At 40.0% G+C, this 15,977-nt stretch overlaps 1 protein-coding gene across 1 annotated transcript; it reads left to right on the top strand.

Moving 5' to 3' along the window:
- The first annotated feature begins 239 nt into the window (after positions 1 to 239).
- LOC136793611 (coiled-coil domain-containing protein 150-like) lies at positions 240 to 15,969 on the top strand. The gene is made up of 6 exons (XM_067026488.1): positions 240 to 556; positions 7,825 to 7,985; positions 9,126 to 9,346; positions 9,467 to 9,618; positions 11,208 to 11,276; positions 15,912 to 15,969. Exons 1-6 carry the CDS (start codon positions 488 to 490, stop codon positions 15,939 to 15,941), a joined length of 702 nt encoding a protein of 233 aa, XP_066882589.1. The 5' UTR covers positions 240 to 487; the 3' UTR covers positions 15,942 to 15,969.
- The last annotated feature ends 8 nt before the right edge of the window (positions 15,970 to 15,977 follow it).

Below are 15,977 nucleotides of genomic sequence, written 5' to 3' on the forward strand. Positions count from 1 at the left end.
ATGCTCATTAACAAAATCTTATTTTCCTGTCGTTCAGAAGTTACTTGATACTTTCATCCTTCTAAAACTGAAAACATTTTCTTCTCTTGGACTCTGACCGGCTGCAGGGTATTTGTCAAATGACCCAAACGTCGCACGCTCACCTGCATGGGATGGGTAACTTCCCAGCGGACGCCGCAGGACCTCCGGGAAGTGAGTGGGCGGAAACTACCTATCCCGGCGTGCCCCGCTCGCGAGCACAATGGAGATCTGTAGTCGTCCGGGGCACGGGGCTGGGCGTTTTGCGCGCGCCTCCGGATACCGGCCTCGGTCCCGCCCGGGGCGGAGGGCCCTCCAGGGCCGGGAAAAGTGCGCTTCCCGGCATGCCCTGCCACGGGTGCGCCTGCGTACGGGAGCTACCGCGCCGGGGAGCGGTTAGGCTTAAAGCGCTGTCTTAGTTCTATAGAAACCAGCCCACCTGCTGCCGGACAGAGCCACAGGCGGACAGATGGACTGTGGGGTGAGGCTGCGGGACCCTGGAAGGTCCGGAGTCCGCGGGGGCGAGTCGGCAGTTCAGGTAAGGTCTCAGTCATCTCTCCCTGCCTCCCTCTCCCCTAGCTGGCGGAGTTTACTCTTCTCCTCAGGACCTCAGGACCCTGATTTATGGCGCTTCTGCGCTGGATGCCGGTGAAAACCGTTTAGGAGCGAGGTTTGCATTGACCTGGCTCCAGCGGGGGAAGGCTAGCCACCAGAGAGGGCCGCGCATAAGCCCCAGTCCGACTTTTTCTTTATTTATATGTTAGGTTGGCGTTATAGGTTCCTGGGAAAGCCGTTTCGTTAATTTTCTGGTTTTGCCACCGGTTATCTTCCCTGGCCCACTCGTTAGAATGCAGGTGTCAGGAATTTACATTCGTTCATTGCTGTTTCCCCAGCTCCTACCAATTAGGCTGGAACAAAGTTAAATTTTTGTTGAACTCTACCGCTGTTTGCCGCCCACAATGTCCCATGTACTGTCTGGGCTCTGAAGATAGAAAATGATTAAGAATCTGACCTTACTGAGGTGAAGCTCGGGTTAGTCTGGCTTGAAGGCTCCACACTGATCTTGGAGTGCCCAGGACTAGGTCCTTGAATCTTTTCTGTTCTCTGTTATCCGGTCTCCGCGGCTTTAAAAGCCATGTATATATTGACAACTTCAGAATTTATATCCCCGGTTCACCTTTCTCCCCTGACTCCAAATCTGCAAGTTCAGTCGGGTATTGGGCATCTTTCCTGTTTTAAATTTAACATTTCCAAAACAGCTCTTGATCTTTCCCCCTGAAACTTGTTCTTCCTAATAGGCTTTCATTGTCTCAGTTAATGGCAACACCGTGCTTCCAATGCATCCTTTCTCATCTAACCTATCAACCAAACCTATCTTTAAAATATGTCTGGACTCTGACCACTCCTTACTATTCCGTTGCTAGCAACCTGGTCCTAGCCAGCGGCATCTCCCCTGGGTTATCGCAGTAGCTTTACAACTGGTCTTCCTACTTTGCTGTTGTCTTTCTACTATCTCCACCTGGCTACCATCTAGGCAGAGTGATCCAGTTAAAAGTTAAGGTAGATCACAACACTTCTCTACTCTAAACCCTCCAAGAGCTCTGAAGGTAAAGGCAGACCTTTACAACAGCCTTTAAGGCTCTATGTAACCTGTCCTGTTAGTATTCTCTGACCTTATCTCCCAGTATTCTCTCCTTCACTTTGTGCTTCCCAGTCAAACTGACCTCCTTACTGTTTGTGGACCCATCAGGCCTTCTGACTTAGGGCCTTTGCACTCTCTGTTCGCTCTTCCTGGACCTTTCTGTCCCATCCAGATGTCACTCCTGTACCTCCTTCACAGGTCTTTGCTTAAATATCATCTCAGTGAGGTTTCCTTTGACCGCTCTGTTTAAAACGGAAGCCTGCACTACAGCCTCCCTCCCATCCTCTCTCCTACTTTTTCTCCATTGTACTACTTGTCACCAGTGAAAAAACTATATGTTTTACTTATTTCCTCAACTGGAATATAAGCTCCAGGAGGGCAAGGAGTTTGTCTCTTTTGATCATTGCTGTATTCCCTGGTGTCAAAACAGTTTCTGGCTCATGGTAGGCGTTCAGGAAAGGTTTATTGGACATATGAGTAAATGAAGAAGATATTACTGACCAAATTATTTTCCAGTGGTTGTGATAAGCGACACTGAGTTCCTGGCCTGTTACTTTGGAACCAACAGCATGTAGTTGTAGCTATTGCCAGGTATAAGAATGGGTCCTGTGTCTACAGAAGCAAGTGTTGCCTTTTCAAAGCCACCTGGCTTTTACTAGTATATTACTTCTGACATTTGTCTTATTCGTGCCATGCTTTCAGTGAGGTAACCTGAGCTCTCTGGAAATACTTTCCCTAAACATAGAGACAGCACTGTATTAATTTGATAATGATATATTTATGAAAGTAATTGTGAATTAACTTTTCTAAAAATGAAAGCTTATATCTTAGTATTTTTATTACCGTTGCTATCAAGCATCAGGGCTTAGGTTCAGGGCTGCACTCGATGATATTTGCTCCTTTTCAAAAACAGCAAAGCACAGATATGTTCCAGCTATAGTCTCTTTGCTGGAATATTAGCAATTAGAGCTAAGTTCTCTTCTTGTAAGAAGAGTTATGGCTTCTATCCCCGTAAGTTGTAGATAGAGTTGAAAGTCTGTAACTTCTTAATAACACATAGAGTTATAAGTCGACTGAACATGGAAGTCATAGAGTTACGGCCAGTGGCCTCCAGGTGGCCTGCGGATTGTGTGTGGAGGCATGGTGTTTCTGTTACCCTTGCTTGGACCTGCCGGATAAGCGGGGAGAGGCAGGGGTATGAGCAACTGCAGCGAAAATGAGAATCTCTCCTGACTCTAAACCTCAACTCAACGGATTCACCGGATCCCAAGTTCTTACTTTACTCTTCCTTTAACAGGCTCGCAGGTACTCAGGGACTTCCTGGTGGATATTAAGGCTGTCCTGCTCTTGCTACTGGGCCACCATTGCTTCCATTTTTGTTTCTGAGGCCTCTCCTGACCTTGACATTGTTTTTCTCCCCATGTGGAGAGAGGGTAGGAAAGAATTTTCAGCTAACCAGGAGACCTGTTTGTAATAAATCCTCAAAGGGTAGATTGTCTTATTTAGTTTTTGAATCCACTTCTTTGATGACCTGAACCTCAGTGATTGACTAAGAGGATATTTCAAGGACGACACCATGTATTTCACTCAAAAGCTTTATCATAACTCTGCCCACGGTCAGTCAGTGTCCCAGGCACCTCGATCTCTCCCTCCTTAGGATGAATTTTCTATAAACCTCCTCTCCCTCAGAGGCTGGGGGCCAAGTTTCTTCTTTTTGTTTGAGAGTATTTTTTCTCTCCAGAAGCCTGAGAGGCTCCAGTATAGATCAGGTTCAGGTGGGTGTGAGTGATGATGCCAATCAAATGCTTACCTAAACATATATAGACGTGCTTTCTCCTTTCTGAGAAAACGAAGCAAGTTAAGTTGTGTTGTTTTTTCCATCTTGTTTTTCACAGTTGTTTGTTTGTTTGTTTTGTGGTATGCGGGCCTCTCACTGTTGTGGCCTCTCCTGTTGCAGAGCACAGGCTCCGGACGCACAGGCTCAGCGGCCATGGCTCACGGGCCCAGCCGCTCCGCGGCATGTGGGATCTTCCTGGACCGGGGCATGAACCCGTGTCCCCTGCACTGGCAGGCGGACTCTCAACCACTGCGCCACCAGGGAACCCCTCCATCTTGTCTTTATGGCTGAATGCGCACACATACCCTGTAAAGTTATGTAAGGATTTTATATCTATTTTGGGTACCTCGGGGAAATAACAGCAAAACTATGACATTTTGACAATTACACGAAAAAATTTTAGGTGGGAATTTGCATCTTACTAAAAATATGTGGGAAACTTGTACTCCATTTTCTGTATTTTTTTCCAGAAATGAACTTTTATATTTGTGTTAGTATTTTGTATCTGACTTCTGACATAAATTTAATAGACAGTCCTTTGTATTATAACCAGGTCCCTGAGACTAACAAGTTGCCACAGAAATTGCCCTCCCCTCCCACCTCCGGCACCGCTTGTCATTTTCTTGACCTCCTCCTCCTCCTCATTTCTCTACCAACTATTATCTGGGACTACTATTATTCCACGATGGCTTTTGTTGCAAGCAACAGGAAAGTGTGACTAAACACAAGTTTATATTTCTCACATAAGCAAAGTTTGGAGGTTGCTAGTTTTATTTTTAAAAGTCAGGTTAGGGGCTTCCCTGGTGGCGCAGTGGTTGAGAGTCCGCCTGCGGATGCTGGGGACATGGGTCCGTGCTCCGGTCCGGGAAGATCCCACATGCCGTGGAGCGGTTGGGCCCGTGAGCCATGGCCGCTGAGCCTGCGCGTCCGGAACCTGTGCTCCGCGACGGGAGAGGCCACAATGGTTGAGAGGACCGCGTACTGGAAAAAAAAAAAATCATAAAAATAAATAAATAAAAAGTCAGGTTAATCTGAGCTTCCCTGGCCTTTTCCTTGTTTCTCAGATGCGGGTGATCCCGGACTCTTTGTTTACATTTAACAGTGAGGTACTGCCTGGATGACTTGAAGAGAGCCCTCAGGGCTTCCGGCATCATACCTCCCCTCCGGGGAAGGAAAGGACAGGTGCCATCATTTCTGTTCTTTTTATCAGAAAAAAAAAAAAAAAAAAGTCTTCCTAGAAGCTTCTTGCAAACTTATGCGTGAAGTCTCACTGGCCAGGTTATGTCACATGGACGTGCCCGCTGTAAGGGAGGGTGGAGACATGAACTTTTCAACTTCCTTTGGAAGGAGGACAAAGGAGCCAACTGCTTGTCACAAACCCCATCAAACACCCTTTCCGTACTTTTTCTCCCAACCCCAGTCCTGGTTTATTTCTATGTTGGCAGCAGCCAGACAGCAGGTGGCAGAAAATGGAATGGAGGGTAAACCCATCTGGTATTTCTTCACTGTTACCTCTCTATTTTCTTCCCACCCCGCGCTATTGGTGTTTCCCCCAACCCTAGGTCTGCTTTCTTGGCAGTAGAACCAGCCCTAAGGTTTGTCTTCGAGGTTCTTCTTTCTGTTACCTGAGGGACACTATCCTGGCCCATGTGGTAACCTGAGCAGGAAACTCCAAACCTAGCTTTTTTCAGAAATGTAGGTGAACGGTACTTCACATCTTTGTGTATCCAGAGACTCTATTAATATCTGTGTCTACTTTTGTCATTCCCTTCAAGAATGAATTGAAAGCATGAAAAGCAGTTAATAGAAGAGAACTTCTTTACCCCCTGTCCTTAAGCTGATTGTTAACAGAAAATCTAAAGAATTCAAAAAGGTTATGTGTGTCAGAAATGCATTCTGTTTTATAGAGGAGCACAAAGGAGAGAAAGCTTGGTCAGGAGCATAAAATAAGAATAAAAAGAAAATTTGTACCCTTTGACCTACATCACTCCATTTCCCCTGTCTTCCAGCCCCTGGCAACCACCATTCTATTCTCTGTTTCTATGAAATCAGATTTTTTTGTTTGGTTTTTAGAATCCATATATAAGTGATACCACACACTATTTTTTCTCTGTCCAGCTTATTTCACTTAGCATAATGCCCTCCAGATTCATCCTGCAAATGGCAAGATTTCCTCTCATGTGGCTGAATAACATTCTATATATATATATATATATATATAAATATATAAATCACATCTGCATTCATCCACTGAAGGACGTTTAGGTTGTTTCCATCTCTTGGCTATTGTGAATAACGGTGCAGTGAACATGGATATGCGGATGTCTCAAGATACTGATTTTAGTTCCTTCAGATATGTACCCAGGAGTGGGGTTGCTGGATCATATGGTAGTTCCAGTTTGAATTTTTTGAGGAACCTCCATACTGTTTTCCATTATGGCTGTACCAGTTTACATTCCCAGCAACAGTACATAAGGTTCCCTATTCTCCACATCCTTGCCAACGTTTGTTATCTCTTGTCTTTTTAAAACTAGCCATTCTAACGGGTGTGAGCTGCTATCTTGTGATTTCGATTTGCATTTCTCTGATGATTGGTGATGTTGAGCATCATTTCATGTACCTGTTGGCCACCTGTATATTTTCTTTAGAAAAATGTCTATTCAGGCCCTCTGCCCATTTTTTAATTGGATTATTTCTTTCTTTGCTACTGAGTTGTATGAGTTCTTTATATATTTTGGATATTAACCCTTTATCAGATATATGGTTTGCGAATATTTTCTCCCATTCTGTAGGTTGCCTTTTCAAATAAGACATTCTGAGGATCTAATGTATATCATGGTGACTATAGTTAATAATATGGTATTGTATACTTGAAAGTTGCTGAGAGTAGATCTTTAAGTATTCTTACCACAAAGAAAAAAAGTTACTTATGTGAACTATGTGAGGTTGTTAATTATGTGGATGTGTTAATTATTTTGATCTTGGTAAGCATTCTGCAAGGCGTATGTATATAAAATCATCATATTGTACACTTTAAATGTATACAATTATATTAGTCAACTATTCCTCAGTAAAGTATTTGTTTGTCTGTTTGGGGTTTGTTTTGTTTTGTTTTAAGTAAAAAGAGAGAAACAGGCCATTCTCTGGGACCTGTGGGGGAAAGACAGAAGGTGGTTAAAGAGCTGTCCTTGGTGGCTTTAACCGTGTTACACTGGCAAGCAGCTCAGCCTTTCCGCTGGTGCCCCCTTAAATCCTGCCACCAGTTTTAAGACTTCTCTAATTCCTTGCCTGGGTCCTGGGGACCACCTTCAGTGACTTGAACCTGAGGGAGTCCCTGCTTCTATTGCCTGGGATACCTCGGGGAGGTATCTAATCACACAGCAAGTGGGAGAGAAAGGTGTATTACGAATATCCCAGGTGGGGCCTTTGTGAACACATTCCCACAGATACACTGTTGCTACTGATGCTTAAGGTTTATGGTTTGATTAGTATAGAAATGTCTGTACAGGATAGAGTTGCAGGAAAATGTCCTTAACGTTTCCACCAATGATCTTGTCGTTGAACTTTGGGCACATGATTCGTTTAAATGTTGGGACGGCTTATAAGCTGATTCTGCGTCTGTCACTAATACCTGAAAGAGTAGTCTCACCACTCCCATTTACTCACATGTGGTCTTGTGGGAGGAGTCTGGAAATTTGATGTCAGCAGGTGTGTAAGAGTCTTTGCTATGAAGTTATGTTTGCAAGTTATTTTTAAAAGTCACTGCTTCAAGGTAGTTGGTAAATCTATTTTATGATAACTGCTCAGAGATCCAAGTACTGTAGAGTGTTGTTTTGTTTTGTTTTCAGAAAGGTTGCATGGGAATATGTTAAAATGAAAATGGTTGGCAATGAAAAGAGGTAATAACTCCTTCAGCCAAGTCATAGGTCCTAGTGTATGTGTAATAGTAGCAGACAGGATAGACTAGATTGTGCTGCAGTAACAAACTACCTAACAATCTGCAGCTTATAACAACATTAGTCTCGCTGTCTCACACTGTATGTCATGGAAGGGCCATGGCTCTGCTCATGTAATCTTTACTCTGGGATCTTGGCACATGGAGCAGGCCCTATCGGGGATGTTGCTCATCACATGGAGAAGGGAAAAGAGATGATGAATGACAAGTTGGCTCTTAAAGTTTCTACCCACATTTAATTGCCCAAAGCAGGACACATAGCCGTTTCCAAGCTCAACAGGACAGGGATGTATAATCCTCGACAGGAAGGGGCAGTGGCTATTTTGAACAATAATAGAACCGACTACACTAATACTGTGACTTTAATCTCAGGTGCACATGGAAACTACAATGTCCAGACCAGTCCTGTCTCCAGCCTGCATCGATGCTACAGCTTCTGAAACATTCACGGTACTTCAGCAAAGGATGAGAATAGTTGAGGAACAGACCAGTTCTCTCAGGGATGACCTAACAATATTGGACTTTGGTGAAAAGTAACAAATTAAAAAATTGTGTTACAATATCTTTGTAGGTTGAAGAATTTTGCCTCACTGGTTACTAATAAGGAGTCACAGTCTGGGTGGTTTGGCAGGTGAAATAGGTACTTAGGAAAGAATTGAGAAATAACATTAGAATATTAATTAGAAAATATTTGCAAGATAAAGCATTGTCCTCCTGTAATGGAGCTACTACCACTATTCTAAACAGATTCTTAAAGTGTGTTAATTAGGTGCACAAACTTTGATATCCTATCCTCCCTCAATACTTGATTAAAAACAAATGTAATATTTTACGTAATTAGAAAAAAAAAATTGGTCCTTTTTTAAAACTAAAAATAGACTTTGATATTAGTTAAGGTGAACATCTACAGCTTGATTCATGCCATTAATATGGTCTGTATTTTCTTTCTCCAGATTTATTGTAAATTAAAAGAGAGGTTATAAGTCTTAAAAAAAATTCATAGTTTAGAATGAAGTACTCAGAAGAAGAACTGTGTTTTTCCTTCGTGCTCCTGGAGAAGTCATTGCTGTTAAAAGTTAGAGGAACCTCAAGGCCGTTAAAAGGCCTTGAGGAATCTGGGTGCTTAAGTGGCCAATGTTGAATTTACTGGTGTGATTTTCTTTAAAGTTACGTATGTATTTCCTGAATGTCTCTTATGAAGACCTAAAATTAGTATAGTTGGTATTATAGCACACATAGAATAAGTAATTCTTCAGCAAAGATTAAATTTGTACCAGTGTTGAGTATGTTAGAACAAAATGGGAATGTTTATTATCACCTTGTTTAAAAATTTTCTAAAAAGGATGTGAAATACTGCCTCCATGCTAACTTTAATTCTTAGTTTACCATTATAGAATTAGCGTTTAACATGTTTTATATATCACTTGCTTTTACATAGAAAACAAGTTTACAAAAAATTCCGATTAAAATAACCATTAAAAAATCAGTGGCCTTTACCCATCCCACAGTGGTCTCATCCTCTTTACCTAATAGTGCTCTCTGTGTTTAAGTTTGCAGGGGCTCTCAGGTACTGCTTAACTAAAGAATATAGTTTTTATACTCGGTAGAAGTGTTACATTGATTCGACGGTTGGGATTACCCTATAATATTGTTATATTGGGATCTTTGTCCAGAGGCCACTTGGAAACTCCAAAATGTTTAGAAGAGCCTGTGAGCCAGAACATCATTAGCCCTCTCCAGAATGAAGTAATTTGTTCAGGAAGAACAGATATTTTATGGAAGAACTGTGAGTTTCTGGTAAATCGAATGTGCCGTCTGGAAAGCCTCATCCAGTCCTTGAAGATGAACATCTTCCGTCTGCAAGCTGAAAAGGATTTGAACCCACAGAAAACAAGTATAGAGAGAAGAGAATCATCAGAAATTCGGTCCTGTGTGGGTGCTTGATGAGTTCATGATTCTTTTCCTTTCCTGACCTCCTTTAAATGCTTGGTGACCCTCCTGTCCTGTCTGGTAGATTTTCTGAAGGAAAGACTGAATACAATACAGGAGGAGCATTCCAAGGATCCGAAGCTATTGCAACTGAGAGGTGTAAAAGAGAAAGAAGACAAGACACAAGATGAGGTGCAGAGGTTGACTGTGACTCTGCAGCTTGCGTCAGAGACAAAGGTTTGAGTCCAGAGTTCTGGAATACAAACTCACTGTTAACGTGTTAGCTGGAGGAGGCAACAGACCCGTAAAACTGACTTTTAAAAATAGGTGATGTTGGTGTGAGGATTCTTGACATCTGAAATTTATCGACATCAATAGCCTATAACATTGTGTGCTGTCAGGAATTGAGTATTTATAGATTCCTACCCTCTACAGGTGACTGTGAGGGTCCAGAGATATGAGGGAGTCTGCTCTTCAAGAGCTTATATGCTAGCTGGGAGAACAAGGCATAGCAGGAGAAACTAAAGAGAAAAAATAAGGGTATAAGAACTATTAAAGGGCAGTATAGGACAATAAGGAAATCTTGCCAACTAAGTGTTCTGTATTCAGGTGGCTTTGAGAGTGTGCGCATGTCCTGCCTAGAATAGATTAGGCTAGGCTTCAAGGAAGAGACAGGACTTGAGATGAACCTTCAGAAGGCAAAGCAGTGAGGTGAGGACATTTAAAAGACCACACAGAGAGGCAGCAAAAATAAGACTAGGGAAAAAAACTAATGATTTTGTTTTCCCTTCACAGGCCAGGCAGTGTAACAGATGTTACTTTGTTTAAAACATGTTTTGTTTAATCTCTGCAAAACCTCAAGATGTAGGATATTATTGTCTCTATTTGAATGATAAGTGTACTGGGGCCCGGAGAGAAGTCACCTCTCCGAGATCACACTTCCCTGTTTTCTTCGTGTAAGTCACATTTGAACCTAGATCTTTCCCTTGGGGGCAGTTAGGAGGAGATGCATAAACTAGCTGGACAGGAGTGAGGATTTGTTTGTGTAAAATAAGTTGGAAATTGGCTAGGGATAACGTCATAGAGGATCTCAAAATCAAGAATAATCAAGTAGTTGGGCTTGATCCTATGGGGAGTGATTAAATTTTTGATAAGAAAGTGACATAATGAAAACAAGAAAACTAATCCAGCAGTAGTGTAGAGTGTCAATTATAGGAGAAGAGATTGGAGATAGGAAAACCAATTAGGAATCCATTGCCTTACTTGAGACATAGACCCTATTAGGTCTGAACTACGGTTGTGGCATTTTGAGAGGAAAGATACGTTAGAATGTGGTATTGGATAAGGGCTGAAGGTAGAGAAAAAGGCAAAGACAGCTTTGAGTTTTTACATCTTAGATGGTAGTGCCATTAATAATAATATAAAAGAGAATGAATAGTGAAAGCTGTGTTTTTCATCCTCAACTCCTAAGCATAGGTAATATTTGAGGCTAGAAAAAATGGAGTACTTAAAAAAATAGGAATATACCCTGTAAGAAAAATGTCTAGCAATTACCAGGTTTTCCTCTGATTATTGAATTTTACATAGGAGGTACATGTGACTAATCATTTTTTAATTATCTGAAAGGGAAAATGATAGAAGTCATGAACCAAAGTAATAAAATAACTTTAAATATCTCATTGTAATAATTACTTTAGACTCATAATAAGAAGTGTTTATAACTGTATTCAGAATAGCATTTATAGGTTGCCCCCCAAAAGTCTAGGTTTGAACTGTGATATACCATAGACAGTTTCTTCCTGTCATTTTTCTCCTTCTATTTTTAGAAGAATGCAGCCATTATTGAAGAGGAACAGAAGACCATAGAACGTAAAATGAACCTTAAAATTCAGGAGGTAAGATAAAAAGGAAGCTGGAAGGTGAAGGGGGTGTTGGAATTGCAGAGGGGGAAGTCAAGGAAGTGGATAGAATGAAAAGAACCCATTGAAGAAGAAAATATGTGGCTGTTTATTCGGAAGATTTAAAAAATATGCCACATGAAGTTATACCTGCCCATATGTGACATTAAGATTTCCTTTCACCTCAGTACTGCCACAAAACCAGAAATAAAAAATAAATGCTCTCTGAGCCGGGAGGGAAACGGTTACCGTGAAACTCATGCAGTTGCCCATATACTAGAGTTAAGTGGACAAAGACCTTTTACACTAAAGTTGTGTTTAAAAGAAAAAGCTTTTAATAAGTCTGCTCATCTAATTTTACCTTAAAACTTTCATTTCAGTCTAAATTTAAGTAGATAACAGATTGGAATTATGGAGTAGGTGGCTGCTAAAAGTTGTTGGACTAAAACTTTGCAGCTGAAAACAGTGGAAGAGTCAGAAGAATTACCAATTCAGTACACCCTGACAGTGGCCTAAAAACCTCAATATTCCCTGACAGAATAATAATTGACATTAGTCCAAATCAAAAGGATCAAGTTATATTTAAAATATTCTGTTATACAAAACAGAAATAGATATACTATTTTTAAAATTATGAATTTCAGTGTGTTTAGGGTGGTAAGTTTAGCTATCTGGGACATTCTCTCACGTAGAGTATTTTATTTGCCAATAGTTACTGATAAAAGCATGATTGTTCGTTGTTAGTTGGAGTATATAGTTTCATGCTTTAAAAAAATATTTTGGCTATTTTAATAGATTCTTTTTAGAGCAGTTTTAAGTTTTTAGAAAAATTGCACAGAAACAGAGTTCCCATATATCCTTTCTCCCCACCCCCAGAGCTTCCTCTATTATTCACGTTCTGTATTAGTATGGTACGTTTGTTACATTTGATGAACCAGTTTTGATACATGATTACTGAATTCACAGTTTAGATTAAGTTTTATTTTTTGGTCATCACAGTACACAGAATAGTTTCACTGCCCTACAAATGCCCTGTGCTCTACATACACATCACCCCGCACCTCCCTCCCCCACCCCCGTCTTTCCCCAAGCCCCTGGCAGCCACTGATCTTTTCAGTGTCTCTATAGTTGGAATCATACAGCATGTAGCCTTTTTGGACTGCCTTCTTTCGCTTAGCATATGCATTTAATCCTCCATGTCTTTTCATGGTTTGATAGCTCATTTCTTTTTATCAATGAACTGGATGTTCCGCAGTTTATCCGTTCACCTACTGAAGGACATCTTAGTTGCTTCCAAGTTTGGCAGTTATGAATAAAGCTGCTGTAAACATTCATATGCAGTTTTTTGTATGGACATCAGTTTTCAACTCCTTTGGATAAATACCTAGGAGTACGATTCATACTCATCGTATGATAAGCTTATGTTTGGCGTTCTAAGAAATTGCCAACCTGTTGCAGTGGCTATGTCATGTTGCGTTCCCACCAGCAGTGAATGAGAGTTCCTGTTGTTCCACATCCTCACCAGCATTTTGTGTTGTCATGTCAGTGTTTTGAAGTTTTGCCAATTTTATAGGCGTATGTATGGTATCTTGCTTTAATTTGCAGTTTTCTACGGACGTGATATTGAGCATGTTTTCATATGCTTATTTGCCGTCTGTCTATCTTCTTTGGTGAGGTATCTTCGATCATTTGCCCACTTTGCAGCTGGGGTTGTTTTTCTTATTGTTGAGTTTTTAGAGTTCTTTTTATATTTTGGATACCAATCCTTTATCCAGTAATGTGTTTTACAAATGTTTTCTCCCAACCTGTAGCTTATCTTTTCATTCTCTTAACAGTGTCTTGCAGAGCAGATGCTTTTAATTTTAATGAAGTCCAACTTATCCATTTTTTTTTCATGGATTGTACTTTTGGTATTTATTAATAAAATATCGTTGCCAAACCCAAGGTCGCCTAGATTTTTCTGTGTTACCTTGTAGAAGTTGTATAGATTTGCATTTTACCTTTAGGTTTTGAATTATTTTTTGTGAAAGGTGTGAGGTCTGTATCTAGATTCTTTGGGTGAGTTTGTGTATGTCCAGTTGTTCCAGCACCATTTGTTGAAAAGACTACCCTTTGGATTGCCACTTAACATTATGTTTTCATTGGGGAAGTCTTAATTCTTGGTGCTGTAGTAAAATGTTGAATTTTCATGGAACTTGTCAAGGACCTGAAGAAGGACTGTGCTAGTCAAATAGGGACATTCTGAGGGTATGTGGAGCAGGAAGGATGTATTAGTCTGCTGGGGCTGGCGTAACAAAGTACCACAGACTGGTGGCTTAAACAACAGAAATTTATGTCTTACCATTCTGGAGGTGAAAAGTTCAAGATCAAGATATCATCAGCAGGTTTGGTTTTCTCCTGAGTCCTTTCTCCTTGGCTTGGGTATGGCTGCCTTTTTTCTGTGTCCTCACATGGTCTTTTCTCTGTGTACACATCCCTGGTGTCTCTTCGTGTACAAATTTCCTCTTATGAGGACAACAGTCATGTTGGATTAGGGCTCATCCCAGCGGCCTCATAAGAACTCTTTAAAGGCCCTATCTCCAAACACAGCCATATTTTGAGATACTGGGGTTCAGGGCTTCAACATACGGATTTCAGAGGGATGCAATTCAGCCCATAACAAAGGACTCTACAAAGATAAGGTAAATGCAGTATATAACTTTCTAAGAGATAAGAAATATATATATATATGTGTAAAATCTGGTTCTGATGAACATGAAATAGATTAACTGATAGCCCTTCATAATGCTTTCTGGATGAATATCTTAGTAGTATAATTATCAAATAAAGATTCCCTTTGTAAGGCACTTAAATTATATCTTGAGCAAATTATACTATATAATTCGATGTAGAGCTTAGAAAAGTATATTATGCTACTCTAAATTAGAAAGTGATTATAATCTGATACTAAAATAAAACCTGAAAAATATAGCCCAACACAAAAACTATAGCTCATTCTTAAGTAAGATTATAATATTATTATTTAACTGATTATTGGATAAGGAAGGAATTTCTAAGCTTGAAAAGAAGGAACAGGATTATAAAAAGCTCGAGTTTGACCATATAAAAATTAAAATCTTATACATGTATAAAAAAAGCAAAACTAATAAAACATAACAAACTAGACAGTTAATAATCTTCCCTTTTAAAGCACTTAAATTGACTTAAAAAGAACAGTGCGAAAAGGATAAGAACAGTTTAGAAAATATATAAAGGACTAATAACCATATCAGAAAATGTTTACTCTCACTAGGAACCAAAGAAATGCAAAACTATTAAGGTGGTGTTTTTCATTTATTAGCAAAGATTTAAGAAAGTGATAATCTGTAGTGCTGATGAGATGTATTTAAATACTACTGATAAGGTAAAATTGGAAGGAGAATTACAAAATGTATCAAAAGTCTAAAAAATGTTTATACCTTTAAGCTGGTGATTCCTTTTGTAGGATTTATCCCAAGGAAAGAATCAGAAATTCAATGAAAGATTTATTCACAAGCATGTTCAGCAGAACAGTATTTAGAATAGCAAAACACTGGAAATATCCAAATGTTCAATGTTAGGTGTATGGTTAAGAAAATCATAGAACAGTTCCCAAATGGGCTATCTTGTAACTATTCCATGTCAACATTTCACTTTTTAAAAACTTCTTAAAAATTGTTTAATATATCATCCTTCAAGAAAACACATATAAAGTACATATGTACAATGTAGAGAAGAGTTATAAAGTGTACTCTTACGTCATCTTTACTGGGGTTTAAAAATAGAATTTCTGGGACTTCCCTCGTGGCGCAGTGGTTAAGAATTTGCCTGCCAATACAGGGGACATGGGTTCGAGCCCTGGTCTGGGAAGATCCCACATGCTGCGGGGCAGCTAAGCCCGTGCCCCACAACTACTGAAGCCCGCTCACCTAGAGCCCGTGCTCCACAGCAAGAGAAGCCACCACAACAAGAAACCCATGCACCGCAACGAAGAGTAGCCCCCACTCACCGCAACTAGAAAAAACCCAGGCGCAGCAACGAAGACCCAATGCAGCCAAAAATAAATAAGTAAATAAATTTAAAAAGAATTTCTTTCAATTTAATGTCACTTCATAAAAGCAACAGCATTTTTCAGTTCCCATTTAAATTGGAAAGAATTTCTTCATGATAAAAGAGGCTCTTAACCTTCTTTGTATCTTTATCTGACTCATTTTATAGTCATTTATTGATAGAAATAAGGTCAGTGTACCCAAATTCTTGAGTGTTGTTTTTGTCTGCTGCTTAACAACTACTTCATTATTTGTTTGATCTTTAATTTCCAATACATGAAAAAAATTCCTATATATATATATATATAGGTGAAGAAATCAAAATACAGGAAAATAGTTAAAAAATAAAGTTAGAAAATAGAAAAATACGGAAAATACATATACTAAGACATATTCGTGTTTTTCAAACTTGTTTTTGACAGCAATACATTGTAAGACATATTTTACACTGCAACACCATACATGCATATACACAAACATTTCATGAAGCAGTACTTACCCTTCCTTACTACTTGCTATGTGCTCTGATATTTTCTTTCTATTCTTTTCTCCCCCCTCTTTCAAGTGCCTCTTGCAACTTACTAATGCGTCTTGACCCACAGTTTGGAAAACCGACTTACACAGTAGGAAG

Source organism: Kogia breviceps, chromosome 2 (genome assembly GCF_026419965.1).
Source record: "Kogia breviceps isolate mKogBre1 chromosome 2, mKogBre1 haplotype 1, whole genome shotgun sequence".
Taxonomy (NCBI): Eukaryota; Metazoa; Chordata; class Mammalia; order Artiodactyla; family Physeteridae; genus Kogia; species Kogia breviceps.